The 19,511-nt window shown below is 35.8% G+C and overlaps 1 protein-coding gene across 1 annotated transcript; it reads left to right on the forward strand.

The window, feature by feature from the left end:
- Nucleotides 1-2,208: 2,208 nt before the first annotated feature.
- On the forward strand, nt 2,209-19,052 carry LOC142255772 (phospholipase A2 inhibitor PIP-like). The gene is made up of 6 exons (XM_075327220.1): nt 2,209-2,248; nt 2,468-2,587; nt 2,839-2,961; nt 15,011-15,157; nt 17,288-17,437; nt 18,871-19,052. Exons 1-6 carry the CDS (start codon nt 2,209-2,211, stop codon nt 19,050-19,052), a joined length of 762 nt encoding a protein of 253 aa, XP_075183335.1.
- The last annotated feature ends 459 nt before the right edge of the window (nt 19,053-19,511 follow it).

The following is a 19,511-nucleotide window of genomic DNA, read 5'->3' on the forward strand; positions in this document are numbered from 1 at the left end:
TGCTCATCCATTCCAGAGAGGCATTTGAAAGCCCTTTTCTCAGAATTGGGACCTCCAGCAATCAGTTAAGTTGTCACAAATCTGTTCTAACTAGCCCTTCAGTCTCATCTCTTAGTGAGCCAAAAGATGTCTGAGAATACAGTCTATTCCTGATGAAGCACATGTGCGAAACGTGCGTCAGCTGCAGCAGCATTTCTATTACTTAAACTCACTATTATTATTATCATCTCAGGTTTGATATTTAGGTTCTGACTTTTTGAATATTTTTTCATTTATTTATATTTTGGATCATTTTGATTTACTTCAGTTTGATTTCATATATACAGTATCATTTTGTCCATTTATTTGCTTCTTTTTTTGCCCTTGTTTCTGTATCTATTGCTCTTTTCATGCCCTTAACTCATTGCTGCAAGTTTCGTGTCTAATAATTTTTTATACAGTTTAATGTGGCCGGGTTCTATAGCGCCCCCGTCCCCTCCTATTTTTCGCTATGTAGCCCCTAGTTTTCTTAGTAGCGTCTGTGGAGCATATTTTGCATTACTTGCTTTAATATATACTAATAAAGAATTTATCATTTTTTCTACTTCATGTTGGTCTTATTTTGGCATTTTCTTTTTTTAGGTGTATTAAAGGCTCAGGATGTTTAGGTCCTGCAACGAGGCCTGTCCAGAAAGTGCCAAAATCAGGAGGAAGATCATAAAACCTGACCGTTTTCAGGCAGGGACCTACCTAAATTTGGTGGAACCATTTCCAAAAATTTGGAACACTCCTTTCCTTTATTTTAGAACCTTAACAAGGCAAGTCCAATCTTGACAAGTTATCACCCATCCGCTTTTCTGTACCATTGCCGATTATAGTTTCTGCTTGCAGTCGCGATATCCCGGCGTCGGTGGCATTCTTCTTTTTGGTGACTTGTTGTCTGTGCTGTTTGAGAGTACCCAGGTGTCTCTTGCTCCTACCCCTTTTGGTTTATTCCCTCCGTTGTCGTTTTATCTCTCCTCTGTTTCTGTTTGTGGTGTAAGTGTGTTTCAGTTTAATCCCCTTGTTTGTAGCTTGAGGGAGGTTGTTACTTTGGGTCTAGCTCTATCCCAGGGTTGGAGGTACAGAGGGAGGTATTAGGACATGGTCGGGCAGGAAACAGGGCCAGGGCAGGGACCTGGACCTCCCTACCTTAAAGGGTACCTCCAGTGTCAGGGTGAGTGTAAGACCCACAGTCCTAGGGTCAGCATGGCTTCCAGGGTCAGGGTGAGTGCAGGGACCACAGTCCTAGGGTCAGCATAGCCTCCAGGGTCAGGGTGAGTGCAGGGCCCACAGTCCTAGGGTCAGCACAGCCTCCAGGGTCAGGGTGAGTGCAGGGCCCACAGTCCTAGGGTCAGCGTAGCCTCCAGGGTTATGGTGAATGCAGGCTCCACAGTCCTAGGGTTAGCGTAGCCTCCAGGGTCAGGGTGAGTGCAGGGCTCACAGTCCTAGGGTCAGCGTAGCCTCCAGGGTCAGGGTGAGTGCAGAACTGACAGTCCTAGGGTCAGCGTGGCCTCCAGGGTCATGTTGAATGCAGGGCCCACAGTCCTAGGCTCAGCGTAACCTCCAGGGTCAGGGGGAGTGCAGGGCCCACAGTCCTAGGGTCAGCGTAGCCTCCAGGGTCATGGTGAGTGCAGGGCCCACAGTCCTAGAGTCAGCATAGCCTCCAGGGTCATGGTGAGTGCAGGGCCCACAGTTCTAGGCTCAGCGTAGCCTCCAGGGTCATGGTGAGTGCGGGGCCAACAGTCCCAGGGTCAGCGTAGCCTCCAGGGTCAGGGTGAGTGCAGGGCCCACAGTCCTAGAGTTAGCATAGCCTCCAGGGTCATGGTGAGTGCAGGGCCCACAGTCCTAGGGTCAGCGTAGCCTCCAGGGTCAGGGTGAGTGCAGGGCCCACAGTCCTAGGGTCAGCTTAGCCTCCAGGGTCAGGGTGAGTGCAGGGCCCACAATCCTAGGGTCAACGTAGCCTCCAGGATCAGGGTGAGTGCAGGGCCCACAGTCCTAGGGTCAGCGTAGCCTCCAGGGTCATGGTGAGTGCAGGGCTCACAGTCCTAGGGTCAACGTAGCCTCCAGGGTCATTGTGAGTGCAGGGCTCACAGTCCTAGGGTCAGAGTAGCCTCCCCAGTCTCCTTCATTCACCCCTGACATCAGCTTACCCCTGCAGTCCCACACATAATAAACTTTAGCGGCAATATGTCATCATATAAGTCAATATTTCATCTTAAGGAGTGGGGTAATAAGATTTTACGTCAGAATAGTAAACGTCCGTCCTTGGTGTCATTGAAGAGACAAAAACATCTTGTCATGTGGATTAAGTAATTAATTCGTAATTATTGGGTTGAGAAGTAATGGTGATGGTCACACTAATGTGGAATTAACCTAATTAAACATCAGTACAGTTAATGTACAGATGGAATTTGACCCGGACAACTTCCTTCTCTTCAGGTATAAGAAGGAGATGTAGAACAACCATCAAAGGTGAGAAGAAGAGATCTGAGCTCCTCAATCCTTCCTACCACCATGGAGAACTTCCTAAGGGTTGTGTCAATGTTCTTCATCTACATTACATCAGGTAAGGAATAGTCCATGTTCTCGATATACTGGACCATCCAAACTGAGGCCTTCAGCAATGTCAGAGGTGGCCAGTTCCAAACTTGGCCATGTCCAACACTGAATCCTAAAGTAGGCTGTGGGTGGTGGGGATAGACCACTTACTGTTGGGTTCTTCTCATTCCGGGCGTTGGTCTTGGCTGCCGTCTACGTTCCATTTTAGGAAATAGTTGATGGTCATCCGTACATAATATATTCCCTGTTATTCTAAAGGGACCAGTCTTCTCTGTGAGAAGTGTGAAAACTACCATGGAAAAACATGCAAAAATACAACTACCGAGATCTGCGCCCCATCAGTCACAAGCTGCAGAACTACTGTGATGTTTGAACGTATCGGTAATTACATTTTATCACTAATAAGTATTATAGTAGTTATATTCTTTACATACGGGCAGTATTATAGTAGTTATATTCTTGTACATGGAGCAGTATTATAGTAGTTATATTCTTGTACATAGGGGGCAGTATTATAGTAGTTATATTCTTGTACATAGGAGCAGTATTATAGTAGTTATATTCTTGTACATAGGGGCAGTATTATAGTAGTTATATTCTTGTACATAGGACAGTATTATAGTAGTTATATTCTTGTACATAGGGGCAGTATTATAGTAGTTATTTTCTTGTACATAGGGGGCAGTATTATAGTAGTTATATTCTTGTACATAGGGGCAGTATTATAGTAGTTATATTCTTGTACATAGGGGCAGTATTATAGTAGTTATATTCTTGTATATAGGGAGGAGTATTATAGTAGTTATATTCTTGTATATAGGGGCCATATTATAGCAGTTATATTCTTGCACATAGGAGCAGTATTATAGTAGTTATATTCTTGTACATAGAGGCAGTATTATAGTAGATATATATTATTGTATATAGGGGCAGTATTATTGTAGTTATATTCTTGTACATAGGAGCCATATTATAGCAGTTATATTCTTGTATATAGGAGCAGTATTATAGTAGTTATATTCTTGTACATAGGGGGCAGTATTATAGTAGTTATATTCTTGTACATAGGGGGCAGTATTATAGTAGTTATATTCTTGTACATAGGGGGCAGTATTATAGTAGTTATATTCTTGTACATAGGAGCAGTATTATAGTAGTTATATTCTTGTACATAGGGGCAGTATTATAGTAGTTATATTCTTGCACATAGGGGGCAGTATTATAGTAGTTATATTCTTGTACATAGGAGCAGTATTATAGTAGTTATATTCTTGTACATAGGGGCAGTATTGTAGTAGTTATATTCTTGTACACAGGGGGCAGTATTATAGTAGTTATATTCTTGTACATAGGGGGCAGTATTATAGTAGTTATATTCTTGTACATAGGAGCAGTATTATAGTAGTTATATTCTTGTACATAGGGGCAGTATTATAGTAGTTATATTCTTGCACATAGGGGGCAGTATTATAGTAGTTATATTCTTGTACATAGGAGCAGTATTATAGTAGTTATATTCTTGTACATAGGGGCAGTATTATAGTAGTTATATTCTTGTATATAGGGGGCAGTATTATAGTAGTTATATTCTTGTACATAGGTGCAGTATTATAGTAGTTATATTCTTGTACATAGGGGCAGTATTATAGTAGTTATATTCTTGTATATAGGGGGCAGTATTATAGTAGTTATATTCTTGTACATAGGAGCAGTATTATAGTAGTTATATTCTTGTACATAGGGCAGTATTATAGTAGTTATATTCTTGTACATAGGGGGCAGTATTATAGTAGATATATTCTTGTACATAGGAGCAGTATTATAGTAGTTATATTCTTGTACATAGGGCAGTATTATAGTAGTTATATTCTTGTACATGGGAGCAGTATTATAGTAGTTATATTCTTGTACATAGGGCAGTATTATAGTAGTTATATTCTTGTACATAGGGGGCAGTATTATAGTAGTTATATTCTTGTACATAGGGGCAGTATTATAGTAGTTATATTCTTGTACATAGGGGCAGTATTATAGTAGTTATATTCTTGTACATAGGGAACAGTATTATAGTAGTTATATTCTTGTACATAGGAGCAGTATTATAGTAGTTATATTCTTGTACATAGGGGCAGTATTATAGTAGTTATATTCTTGTACATAGGGGCAGTATTATAGTAGTTATATTCTTGTACATAGGGGCAGTATTATAGTAGTTATATTCTTGTACATAGGGGGCAGTATTATAGTAGTTATATTCTTGTACATAGGGGCAGTATTATAGTAGTTATATTCTTGCACATAGGGGGCAGTATTATAGTAGTTATATTCTTGTACATAGGAGCAGTATTATAGTAGTTATATTCTTGTACATAGGGGCAGTATTATAGTAGTTATATTCTTGTATATAGGGGGCAGTATTATAGTAGTTATATTCTTGTACATAGGTGCAGTATTATAGTAGTTATATTCTTGTACATAGGGGCAGTATTATAGTAGTTATATTCTTGTATATAGGGGGCAGTATTATAGTAGTTATATTCTTGTACATAGGAGCAGTATTATAGTAGTTATATTCTTGTACATAGGGCAGTATTATAGTAGTTATATTCTTGTACATAGGGGGCAGTATTATAGTAGATATATTCTTGTACATAGGAGCAGTATTATAGTAGTTATATTCTTGTACATAGGGCAGTATTATAGTAGTTATATTCTTGTACATGGGAGCAGTATTATAGTAGTTATATTCTTGTACATAGGGCAGTATTATAGTAGTTATATTCTTGTACATAGGGGGCAGTATTATAGTAGTTATATTCTTGTACATAGGGGCAGTATTATAGTAGTTATATTCTTGTACATAGGGAACAGTATTATAGTAGTTATATTCTTGTACATAGGAGCAGTATTATAGTAGTTATATTCTTGTACATAGGGGCAGTATTATAGTAGTTATATTCTTGTATAGAGAGGGCAGTATTATAGTAGTTATATTCTTGTACATAGGGGCAGTATTATAGTAGTTATATTCTTGTACATAGGGGGCAGTATTATTGTAGTCATATTCTTGTACATAGGAGCAGTATTATAGTAGTTATATTCTTGTACATAGGGGGCAGTATTATAGTAGTCATATTCTTGTACATAGGGGCAGTATTATAGTAGTTATATTCTTGTATATAGGGGGCAGTATTATAGTAGTTATATTCTTGTACATAGGAGCAGTATTATAGTAGTTATATTCTTGTACATAGAGGCAGTATTATAGTAGTTATATTCTTGTATATAGGGAGCAGTATTATAGTAGTTATATTCTTGTACATAGGGGCAGTATTATAGTAGTTATATTCTTGTATATAGGGAGCAGTATTATAGTAGTTATATTCTTGTACATAGGGGCAGTATTATAGTAGTTATATTCTTGTACATAGGGGGCAGTATTATAGTAGTTATATTCTTGTACATAGGGGCAGTATTATAGTAGTTATATTCTTGTACATAGGGGGCAGTATTACAGTAGTTATATTCTTGTACATAGGAGCAGTATTATAGTAGTTATATTCTTGTACATAGGGAACAGTATTATAGTAGTTATATTCTTGTACATAGGAGCAGTATTATAGTAGTTATATTCTTGTACATAGGGGGCAGTATTATAGTAGTTATATGCTTGTACATAGGGAGCAGTATTATAGTAGTTATATTCTTGTACATAGGGGGCAGTATTATAGTAGTCATATTCTTGTACATAGGAGCAGTATTATAGTAGTTATATTCTTGTACATAGGGGCAGTATTATAGTAGTTATATTCTTGTACATAGGGAACAGTATTATAGTAGTTATATTCTTGTACATAGGGGCAGTATTATAGTAGTTATATTCTTGCACATAGGGGGCAGTATTATAGTAGTTATATTCTTGTACATAGGAGCAGTATTATAGTAGTTATATTCTTGTACATAGGGGCAGTATTATAGTAGTTATATTCTTGTATATAGGGGGCAGTATTATAGTAGTTATATTCTTGTACATAGGTGCAGTATTATAGTAGTTATATTCTTGTACATAGGGGCAGTATTATAGTAGTTATATTCTTGTATATAGGGGGCAGTATTATAGTAGTTATATTCTTGTACATAGGAGCAGTATTATAGTAGTTATATTCTTGTACATAGGGCAGTATTATAGTAGTTATATTCTTGTACATAGGGGGCAGTATTATAGTAGATATATTCTTGTACATAGGAGCAGTATTATAGTAGTTATATTCTTGTACATAGGGCAGTATTATAGTAGTTATATTCTTGTACATGGGAGCAGTATTATAGTAGTTATATTCTTGTACATAGGGCAGTATTATAGTAGTTATATTCTTGTACATAGGGGGCAGTATTATAGTAGTTATATTCTTGTACATAGGGGCAGTATTATAGTAGTTATATTCTTGTACATAGGGAACAGTATTATAGTAGTTATATTCTTGTACATAGGAGCAGTATTATAGTAGTTATATTCTTGTACATAGGGGCAGTATTATAGTAGTTATATTCTTGTACATAGGGGGCAGTATTATTGTAGTCATATTCTTGTACATAGGAGCAGTATTATAGTAGTTATATTCTTGTACATAGGGGGCAGTATTATAGTAGTCATATTCTTGTACATAGGGGCAGTATTATAGTAGTTATATTCTTGTATATAGGGGGCAGTATTATAGTAGTTATATTCTTGTACATAGGAGCAGTATTATAGTAGTTATATTCTTGTACATAGAGGCAGTATTATAGTAGTTATATTCTTGTATATAGGGAGCAGTATTATAGTAGTTATATTCTTGTACATAGGGGCAGTATTATAGTAGTTATATTCTTGTATATAGGGAGCAGTATTATAGTAGTTATATTCTTGTACATAGGGGCAGTATTATAGTAGTTATATTCTTGTACATAGGGGGCAGTATTATAGTAGTTATATTCTTGTACATAGGGGCAGTATTATAGTAGTTATATTCTTGTACATAGGGGGCAGTATTACAGTAGTTATATTCTTGTACATAGGAGCAGTATTATAGTAGTTATATTCTTGTACATAGGGAACAGTATTATAGTAGTTATATTCTTGTACATAGGAGCAGTATTATAGTAGTTATATTCTTGTACATAGGGGGCAGTATTATAGTAGTTATATGCTTGTACATAGGGAGCAGTATTATAGTAGTTATATTCTTGTACATAGGGGGCAGTATTATAGTAGTCATATTCTTGTACATAGGAGCAGTATTATAGTAGTTATATTCTTGTACATAGGGGCAGTATTATAGTAGTTATATTCTTGTACATAGGGAACAGTATTATAGTAGTTATATTCTTGTACATAGGGGCAGTATTATAGTAGTTATATTCTTGCACATAGGGGGCAGTATTATAGTAGTTATATTCTTGTACATAGGAGCAGTATTATAGTAGTTATATTCTTGTACATAGGGGCAGTATTATAGTAGTTATATTCTTGTATATAGGGGGCAGTATTATAGTAGTTATATTCTTGTACATAGGTGCAGTATTATAGTAGTTATATTCTTGTACATAGGGGCAGTATTATAGTAGTTATATTCTTGTATATAGGGGGCAGTATTATAGTAGTTATATTCTTGTACATAGGAGCAGTATTATAGTAGTTATATTCTTGTACATAGGGCAGTATTATAGTAGTTATATTCTTGTACATAGGGGGCAGTATTATAGTAGATATATTCTTGTACATAGGAGCAGTATTATAGTAGTTATATTCTTGTACATAGGGCAGTATTATAGTAGTTATATTCTTGTACATGGGAGCAGTATTATAGTAGTTATATTCTTGTACATAGGGCAGTATTATAGTAGTTATATTCTTGTACATAGGGGGCAGTATTATAGTAGTTATATTCTTGTACATAGGGGCAGTATTATAGTAGTTATATTCTTGTACATAGGGAACAGTATTATAGTAGTTATATTCTTGTACATAGGAGCAGTATTATAGTAGTTATATTCTTGTACATAGGGGCAGTATTATAGTAGTTATATTCTTGTATAGAGAGGGCAGTATTATAGTAGTTATATTCTTGTACATAGGGGCAGTATTATAGTAGTTATATTCTTGTACATAGGGGGCAGTATTATTGTAGTCATATTCTTGTACATAGGAGCAGTATTATAGTAGTTATATTCTTGTACATAGGGGGCAGTATTATAGTAGTCATATTCTTGTACATAGGGGCAGTATTATAGTAGTTATATTCTTGTATATAGGGGGCAGTATTATAGTAGTTATATTCTTGTACATAGGAGCAGTATTATAGTAGTTATATTCTTGTACATAGAGGCAGTATTATAGTAGTTATATTCTTGTATATAGGGGGCAGTATTATAGTAGTTATATTCTTGTACATAGGGGCAGTATTATAGTAGTTATATTCTTGTATATAGGGAGCAGTATTATAGTAGTTATATTCTTGTACATAGGGGCAGTATTATAGTAGTTATATTCTTGCACATAGGGGAAGTATTATAGTAGTTATATTCTTGTACATAGGGGGCAGTATTATAGTAGTTATATTCTTGTACATAGGGGGCAGTATTATAGTAGTTATATTCTTGTACATAGGGGCAGTATTATAGTAGTTATATTCTTGTACATAGGGGGCAGTATTATAGTAGTTATATTCTTGTACATAGGAGCAGTATTATAGTAGTTATATTCTTGTACATAGGGAACAGTATTATAGTAGTTATATTCTTGTACATAGGAGCAGTATTATAGTAGTTATATTCTTGTACATAGGGAGAAGTATTATAGTAGTTATATGCTTGTACATAGGGAGCAGTATTATAGTAGTTATATTCTTGTACATAGGAGCAGTATTATAGTAGTTATATTCTTGTACATAGGGGCAGTATTATAGTAGTTATATTCTTGTACATAGGGAACAGTATTATAGTAGTTATATTCTTGTACATAGGAGCAGTATTATAGTAGTTATATTCTTGTACATAGGGGGCAGTATTATAGTAGTTATATGCTTGTACATAGGGGGCAGTATTATAGTAGTCATATTCTTGTACATAGTAGCAGTATTATAGTAGTTATATTCTTGTACATAGGGGCAGTATTATAGTAGTTATATTCTTGTACATAGGGGGCAGTATTATAGTAGATATATTCTTGTACATAGGAGCAGTATTATAGTAGTTATATTCTTGTACATAGGGCAGTATTATAGTAGTTATATTCTTGTACATAGTAGCAGTATTATAGTAGTTATATTCTTGTACATAGGGCAGTATTATAGTAGTTATATTCTTGTACATAGGGGGCAGTATTATAGTAGATATATTCTTGTACATAGGAGCAGTATTATAGTAGTTATATTCTTGTACATAGGGCAGTATTATAGTAGTTATATTCTTGTACATGGGAGCAGTATTATAGTAGTTATATTCTTGTACATAGGGGCAGTATTATAGTAGTTATATTCTTGCACATAGGGGGCAGTATTATAGTAGTTATATTCTTGTACATAGGGGCAGTATTATAGTAGTTATATTCTTGTATATAGGGGGCAGTATTATAGTAGTTATATTCTTGTACATAGGTGCAGTATTATAGTAGTTATATTCTTGTACATAGGGGCAGTATTATAGTAGTTATATTCTTGTATAGAGAGGGCAGTATTATAGTAGTTATATTCTTGTACATAGGGGCAGTATTATAGTAGTTATATTCTTGTACATAGGGGGCAGTATTATTGTAGTCATATTCTTGTACATAGGAGCAGTATTATAGTAGTTATATTCTTGTACATAGGGGGCAGTATTATAGTAGTCATATTCTTGTACATAGGGGCAGTATTATAGTAGTTATATTCTTGTATATAGGGGGCAGTATTATAGTAGTTATATTCTTGTACATAGGAGCAGTATTATAGTAGTTATATTCTTGTACATAGAGGCAGTATTATAGTAGTTATATTCTTGTATATAGGGAGCAGTATTATAGTAGTTATATTCTTGTACATAGGGGCAGTATTATAGTAGTTATATTCTTGTATATAGGGAGCAGTATTATAGTAGTTATATTCTTGTACATAGGGGCAGTATTATAGTAGTTATATTCTTGTACATAGGGGGCAGTATTATAGTAGTTATATTCTTGTACATAGGGGCAGTATTATAGTAGTTATATTCTTGTACATAGGGGGCAGTATTACAGTAGTTATATTCTTGTACATAGGAGCAGTATTATAGTAGTTATATTCTTGTACATAGGGAACAGTATTATAGTAGTTATATTCTTGTACATAGGAGCAGTATTATAGTAGTTATATTCTTGTACATAGGGGGCAGTATTATAGTAGTTATATGCTTGTACATAGGGAGCAGTATTATAGTAGTTATATTCTTGTACATAGGGGGCAGTATTATAGTAGTCATATTCTTGTACATAGGAGCAGTATTATAGTAGTTATATTCTTGTACATAGGGGCAGTATTATAGTAGTTATATTCTTGTACATAGGGAACAGTATTATAGTAGTTATATTCTTGTACATAGGGGCAGTATTATAGTAGTTATATTCTTGCACATAGGGGGCAGTATTATAGTAGTTATATTCTTGTACATAGGAGCAGTATTATAGTAGTTATATTCTTGTACATAGGGGCAGTATTATAGTAGTTATATTCTTGTATATAGGGGGCAGTATTATAGTAGTTATATTCTTGTACATAGGTGCAGTATTATAGTAGTTATATTCTTGTACATAGGGGCAGTATTATAGTAGTTATATTCTTGTATATAGGGGGCAGTATTATAGTAGTTATATTCTTGTACATAGGAGCAGTATTATAGTAGTTATATTCTTGTACATAGGGCAGTATTATAGTAGTTATATTCTTGTACATAGGGGGCAGTATTATAGTAGATATATTCTTGTACATAGGAGCAGTATTATAGTAGTTATATTCTTGTACATAGGGCAGTATTATAGTAGTTATATTCTTGTACATGGGAGCAGTATTATAGTAGTTATATTCTTGTACATAGGGCAGTATTATAGTAGTTATATTCTTGTACATAGGGGGCAGTATTATAGTAGTTATATTCTTGTACATAGGGGCAGTATTATAGTAGTTATATTCTTGTACATAGGGAACAGTATTATAGTAGTTATATTCTTGTACATAGGAGCAGTATTATAGTAGTTATATTCTTGTACATAGGGGCAGTATTATAGTAGTTATATTCTTGTACATAGGGGGCAGTATTATTGTAGTCATATTCTTGTACATAGGAGCAGTATTATAGTAGTTATATTCTTGTACATAGGGGGCAGTATTATAGTAGTCATATTCTTGTACATAGGGGCAGTATTATAGTAGTTATATTCTTGTATATAGGGGGCAGTATTATAGTAGTTATATTCTTGTACATAGGAGCAGTATTATAGTAGTTATATTCTTGTACATAGAGGCAGTATTATAGTAGTTATATTCTTGTATATAGGGAGCAGTATTATAGTAGTTATATTCTTGTACATAGGGGCAGTATTATAGTAGTTATATTCTTGTATATAGGGAGCAGTATTATAGTAGTTATATTCTTGTACATAGGGGCAGTATTATAGTAGTTATATTCTTGTACATAGGGGGCAGTATTATAGTAGTTATATTCTTGTACATAGGGGCAGTATTATAGTAGTTATATTCTTGTACATAGGGGGCAGTATTACAGTAGTTATATTCTTGTACATAGGAGCAGTATTATAGTAGTTATATTCTTGTACATAGGGAACAGTATTATAGTAGTTATATTCTTGTACATAGGAGCAGTATTATAGTAGTTATATTCTTGTACATAGGGGGCAGTATTATAGTAGTTATATGCTTGTACATAGGGAGCAGTATTATAGTAGTTATATTCTTGTACATAGGGGGCAGTATTATAGTAGTCATATTCTTGTACATAGGAGCAGTATTATAGTAGTTATATTCTTGTACATAGGGGCAGTATTATAGTAGTTATATTCTTGTACATAGGGAACAGTATTATAGTAGTTATATTCTTGTACATAGGGGCAGTATTATAGTAGTTATATTCTTGCACATAGGGGGCAGTATTATAGTAGTTATATTCTTGTACATAGGAGCAGTATTATAGTAGTTATATTCTTGTACATAGGGGCAGTATTATAGTAGTTATATTCTTGTATATAGGGGGCAGTATTATAGTAGTTATATTCTTGTACATAGGTGCAGTATTATAGTAGTTATATTCTTGTACATAGGGGCAGTATTATAGTAGTTATATTCTTGTATATAGGGGGCAGTATTATAGTAGTTATATTCTTGTACATAGGAGCAGTATTATAGTAGTTATATTCTTGTACATAGGGCAGTATTATAGTAGTTATATTCTTGTACATAGGGGGCAGTATTATAGTAGATATATTCTTGTACATAGGAGCAGTATTATAGTAGTTATATTCTTGTACATAGGGCAGTATTATAGTAGTTATATTCTTGTACATGGGAGCAGTATTATAGTAGTTATATTCTTGTACATAGGGCAGTATTATAGTAGTTATATTCTTGTACATAGGGGGCAGTATTATAGTAGTTATATTCTTGTACATAGGGGCAGTATTATAGTAGTTATATTCTTGTACATAGGGAACAGTATTATAGTAGTTATATTCTTGTACATAGGAGCAGTATTATAGTAGTTATATTCTTGTACATAGGGGCAGTATTATAGTAGTTATATTCTTGTATAGAGAGGGCAGTATTATAGTAGTTATATTCTTGTACATAGGGGCAGTATTATAGTAGTTATATTCTTGTACATAGGGGGCAGTATTATTGTAGTCATATTCTTGTACATAGGAGCAGTATTATAGTAGTTATATTCTTGTACATAGGGGGCAGTATTATAGTAGTCATATTCTTGTACATAGGGGCAGTATTATAGTAGTTATATTCTTGTATATAGGGGGCAGTATTATAGTAGTTATATTCTTGTACATAGGAGCAGTATTATAGTAGTTATATTCTTGTACATAGAGGCAGTATTATAGTAGTTATATTCTTGTATATAGGGGGCAGTATTATAGTAGTTATATTCTTGTACATAGGGGCAGTATTATAGTAGTTATATTCTTGTATATAGGGAGCAGTATTATAGTAGTTATATTCTTGTACATAGGGGCAGTATTATAGTAGTTATATTCTTGCACATAGGGGAAGTATTATAGTAGTTATATTCTTGTACATAGGGGGCAGTATTATAGTAGTTATATTCTTGTACATAGGGGGCAGTATTATAGTAGTTATATTCTTGTACATAGGGGCAGTATTATAGTAGTTATATTCTTGTACATAGGGGGCAGTATTATAGTAGTTATATTCTTGTACATAGGAGCAGTATTATAGTAGTTATATTCTTGTACATAGGGAACAGTATTATAGTAGTTATATTCTTGTACATAGGAGCAGTATTATAGTAGTTATATTCTTGTACATAGGGAGAAGTATTATAGTAGTTATATGCTTGTACATAGGGAGCAGTATTATAGTAGTTATATTCTTGTACATAGGAGCAGTATTATAGTAGTTATATTCTTGTACATAGGGGCAGTATTATAGTAGTTATATTCTTGTACATAGGGAACAGTATTATAGTAGTTATATTCTTGTACATAGGAGCAGTATTATAGTAGTTATATTCTTGTACATAGGGGGCAGTATTATAGTAGTTATATGCTTGTACATAGGGGGCAGTATTATAGTAGTCATATTCTTGTACATAGTAGCAGTATTATAGTAGTTATATTCTTGTACATAGGGGCAGTATTATAGTAGTTATATTCTTGTACATAGGGAACAGTATTATAGTAGTTATATTCTTGTACATAGGGGCAGTATTATAGTAGTTTTATTCTTGTACATAGGGAACAGTATTATAGTAGTTATATTCTTGTACATAGGGGCAGTATTATAGTAGTTATATTCTTGTACATAGGAGCAGTATTATAGTAGTTATATTCTTGTACATAGAGGCAGTATTATAGTAGTTTTATTCTTGTACATAGGGAACAGTATTATAGTAGTTATATTCTTGTACATAGGAGCAGTATTATAGTAGTTATATTCTTGTACATAGGGGCAGTATTATAGTAGTTATATTCTTGTACATAGGGGCAGTATTATAGTAGTTATATTCTTGTACATAGGGGCAGTATTATAGTAGTTATATTCTTGTACATAGGAGCAGTATTATAGTAGTCATATTCTTGTATATAGGAGCAGTATTATAGTAGTTATATTCTTGTACATAGGGGCAGTATTATATTATATTCTTGTTAATTCAAATCCCATGCATTATTTTTTAGATAATGAGAAATACTACCAAATCTGGAAGTCTTGTGCAAACTCCCCTTCCCTGTGTAATCTAACTTTCAACATGACAGTGGGAATTGATGTTTATAGCTCAACAAAGTGCTGCAAGGGAAACCTCTGCAATGCAGGATCTATATCATGTAAGTTACTATATGTGCTATGCCCATAAGTGATTTTTTTTTTTGCCTTCAAATAAGCCGTTTCATGCTATTTTTGGCATAGCCTAGTGTGATGGTGGAATATGGGGGGTTGTGTATAATTTTGTGTAGGTTCATATTTTAGGAGTGGTGCTCTTTCCATTCTGTGTATTCCTTGTGTGTACATTGTCCTGTTAATCACCCCCTGCAGGCTTTTGTCCCTAAGTCTGGGGGAGGGGGGTCTGGGATCCACCTAAGCTCTCTACTTATCTGGGGGATTATTCACTCTGGCTGAGACAGACAAGAGGGAAGGAGTAAGATTGATCCTCTGAGGGAGAAGCTGACACCCCAGAGAGACTGTGAGAAACCCCGATTTCCCTGGAAAAAGACTGCTGGAGGATTGTAACTGATTTATCCTCTGTGGGAGAAGCTGAGGCTCCCCAGAGAGACCTGGACATTTATCCCTTGCTGGACTGTATATGTGTTTCTGGACTATTTTACCCTCTCTGTGGTGGATTATTTTTATGGACCGTCTGATTTTGCTTGGAATAAATGTTCTTTGGATTTTTCACTCACTTTTTCACATTGTGTGATATTGGAGTAGCACCCAGTGTCACTTAGGATATATTTATCTTTACTTTATAGCTCCTCCGATGGTGACATTCAGAATTGCACAAGTCTCTTCCCAATCAATGGATTGTCAATCTAATGAATGGACTTGTCAGGTCCTCCTGGAGTAGAGACACTCCTTAAAACTACTTTCCAATCTGACAATATTTTGAAAACCATAAAATACTTTTACTAAAGGGGGCTTTACACGCTACGACATCGCTAATGCAAACTCGTTGGGGTCACGGAATTGGTGACGCACATCCGGCCGCATTAGCGATGCCATTGCGTGTGACACCGATGAGCGATTTTGCATCGTTGCAAAAACGTGCAAAAGCGCTCATCGGTGACATGGGGGTCCATTCTCAAAAATCATTACTGCAGCAGTAACGAGGTTGTTCATCGTTCCTGCGGCAGCACACATCGCTCCGTGTGACACCGCAGGAACGAGGAAGCTCTCCTTACCTGCATCCCGGCCGCTATGCGGAAGGAAGGAGGTGGGCGGGATGTTACGTCCCGCTCAGCTCCGCCCCTCCGCTGCTCTTCGGCGGCCGCTCAGTGACGTCGCTGTGACGCCGCACGGCCCCCTTAGAAAGGAGGCGGTTCGCCGGTCACAGCGACGTCGCCGGGCAGGTAAGTATGTGTGACGGGTCTGGGCGATGTTGTGCGCCACGGGCAGCGATTTGCCCGTGTCGCACAACAGATGGGGGTGGGTACTCACGCTGGCGATATCGGGACCGATATCGCAGCGTGTAAAGCCCGCTTTAGAGTTGGAAATACCAAACGAACGGTGAAAGGGAAGGGTGAAATGGTGACTCCTGATCAAGCCTACCTTTGGCCCCTGGCTTCCCTCACTAACCTAGATAGGTTCCGCACCTATGCACTGAAAAAGATACCTGACCCAGGCTGACCCTGATTTGGGCCCAAGGTAGGGAGTGGAAGGACACACGGGAATAACAAACAAATGCGAGGAAGTCAGGCCTTTTAATTATGAAGTTAATCATATTTGTGTTCCTCTTCTTCATCTTCGTCAAGCAAAATGCAACAAAGTACTCCAGATGATTGCAAGCTGACTGTTTACACTCAGGACCTGTAGGAAATTAGAACTAACACCGAGTAATAATAACTGACGGTATGAGGAAGGCTGAGGAACTCCGCAGGGTTCTAAAGAAAAAGAAAAACACTGAGGAACTCCGCAGGTTCCTAAAGGGAAAGGGATAAAAAACAAGCAGAAATAATGGGCTAGGGAGCAGTTTACATAGTCAAACATTGTGACCTTCTATACCCGGACACCACAGGACTGTCTGTCACCCGCGATACACCCATGACAGAAATTCAGTCTAATTTTTTAAACATTTTTATACATATCGTCATTTTTAACAGAGTCTACAAATACATCTACTTTCCGTTTCGAATATTTCTGTAATATAATATATACAGTATATTTTTTTTTCCAGTGAGTCTAGTGCAGAATTTTATGGGTTATTTTACACATGGCACTAACATCAGTTTTCTTGAACACAGTGGTACCGACGAACTACAAACAAAAAAGAAATGGGGTGGAATGTCCCTACTGTTATACAAGAGGAAAAAGTTGTACTCCATCTGACACCATGAAATGTCGGGGCCCCCAGACGCGCTGCTTCTCCTTCACTGGTAAAATATATAATTCGAGTAAGTATATTTCCTCTTTTGTTCTTTTTCTCGAATATGGTCCTTGTTGTTCCAACCTTTCAACATGTAATCTACCATTTTTACCAAGCTCAACAAAGGACTATTGGACCCAGTGCTTTCAATAGGAGGAGATCCCATAGGAGGCGTCCTTACCCGGTTGACATTTTTAAAAGTTAATTTAAAATTAAAAAGTTGTAGGTTACTTGTCATCTTTCTGCCAGGGGGAAATCGAAAAATGACCGGCATAAACAACTCGTGTACACTCAACTGGACCACCAACATTGATTTCACGAATAGAGATCATATTTGCTATTTGACCTCCATGATAAAATTATTGAAACATTTTTGAGAATGGTACATGGAGTTGTAGGTCCCTCTTGTGGTTAGCTCAGGATGCTCATGTTTGACATTGACAGCTTACTCTATGTCTTCGCAAACTAGAATCATTCGACTTGATGAATCCTGTCTTAAACCCTTCAAATAATCATCACTTTAAAAAAATGGGTCAAACAGATCTTCTGCTCCACGAAAGTATAGCAATTCCTCAAAAAAGAAGAAGCTTGTTGGGTTGATAATGAAATCTTCAAGAGTCCCATACAAGACCAGTTCCTTCCAACAGAAGAAGCCTGTTGGATGGATGATAAAAATCTTCAAGATTCCTATACAAGTCCAGTTCCTTCAAACAGAAGAAGCCTGTTGGATGGATGATGAAAGTCTTCAAGATTCCTATACAAGTCCAGTCCATTCTAACAGAAGCTTGTTGGATGGATGATGAAAGTCTTCAAGATTCCAATACAAGTCCCGTCCATTCCAACAGAAGAAGCCTGTAGGATGGATGACGAAAATCTTCAAGATTCTATTACAAGTCCAGTCCCTTCCATCGGGAGAAGCCTGTTGGATGGATGACAGAAATCTTCAAGATTCCTATACAAGTCCAGTCCCTTCCAACAGAAGAAGCCTGTTGGATGGATGATGAAAATCTTCAAGATTCCTATACAAGTCTAGTCCCTTCCATCATGAGAAGCCTGTAGGATGGATGATGAAAATCTTAAAGATCCCTATACAAGTCTAGTCCCTTCCACAGGGAGAAGCCTCTTGGATAGATGATGAAAATCTTCAAGATTCCACTACAAGTCCAGTCCCATCTAACAGAAGAAGCCTGTTGGATGGATGATTAAAACCTTCAAGATTCCTATACAAGTCCAGTCCCTTCCAACTGAAAAAGACTTTTGGATGGATGATGAAAATCTTAAAGATTCTATTACACTTTAGTCCCTTTCAACAGAAGAAGCCTGTTGGATGGATGATGAAAACCTTCAAGATTCCTCTACAAGTCTAGTTGACTTTGAGCCACCACCATCTACCAACCAGACCTTGAGTTCTGATGATTGAACACATTATTTTTCTAATATATCTAATATTTTTCTCCACAGCTCATGCAGAAGATTGGGCCTACCAAGGATGCGCCACCAAGAACATTTGCACTCATCCAATTCCTCCTTTTCCTGAGACTGTATTTCTTGATGGTCACAAAATCACATGTACTAGAAACGAAGACGACGACGATGATGACAAAAATGATGAAGATGAAGAAGAGGAACATAAATATGATTAACTTCATAATTAAAAGGACTGACTTCCTCACATTTTTTATAACCCTGACAAATGTGGCACTATGTTGCGTCGTAGATGGCTACAACACGCAAAATCTCTGAATAAAAAACAGTATTATTTTTCTAATAAAGTATAAACTCAAAAAACAAACAAGTTCTAGTGTCTTAAACTATTTGAGTCAGTATGGAATGGGGCAATCATCAATGAACCATCTATGCCTTTTGCTTGAAAATTCGACTTGTCCTTTAGTTTCAACATTTCACTTTACGATTAATTACAAATTGTGAAAAACATTTTTTTTTACAATGTACAAGATTGTTCTGTTTTAGCAGTTCAATTGTTATTCATTGTTAAAAAAAATAATAATTTTTCAAATTTTTATCAATATGGTTAAAAAAAAAATTGCAGATGGTAAGATTCTGGTTAGGTTATGGTTGATTCAATGATGTTCTATTTTTCC

Source organism: Anomaloglossus baeobatrachus, chromosome 11 (genome assembly GCF_048569485.1).
Source record: "Anomaloglossus baeobatrachus isolate aAnoBae1 chromosome 11, aAnoBae1.hap1, whole genome shotgun sequence".
In the NCBI taxonomy this organism is placed as follows: Eukaryota; Metazoa; Chordata; class Amphibia; order Anura; family Aromobatidae; genus Anomaloglossus; species Anomaloglossus baeobatrachus.

Excerpts from the sequence above, each read along its gene's own strand:
- LOC142255772 (XM_075327220.1), top strand. The coding sequence starts at position 2,209 with ATGTCATCATATAAGTCAATATTTCATCTTAAGGAGTGGG. Across the intron at positions 2,249-2,467 it reads ATTTCATCTTAAGGAGTGGG|AAGGAGATGTAGAACAACCA; the intron begins GTAATAAGATTT and ends TTCAGGTATAAG. Across the intron at positions 2,588-2,838 it reads CTTCATCTACATTACATCAG|GGACCAGTCTTCTCTGTGAG; the intron begins GTAAGGAATAGT and ends GTTATTCTAAAG.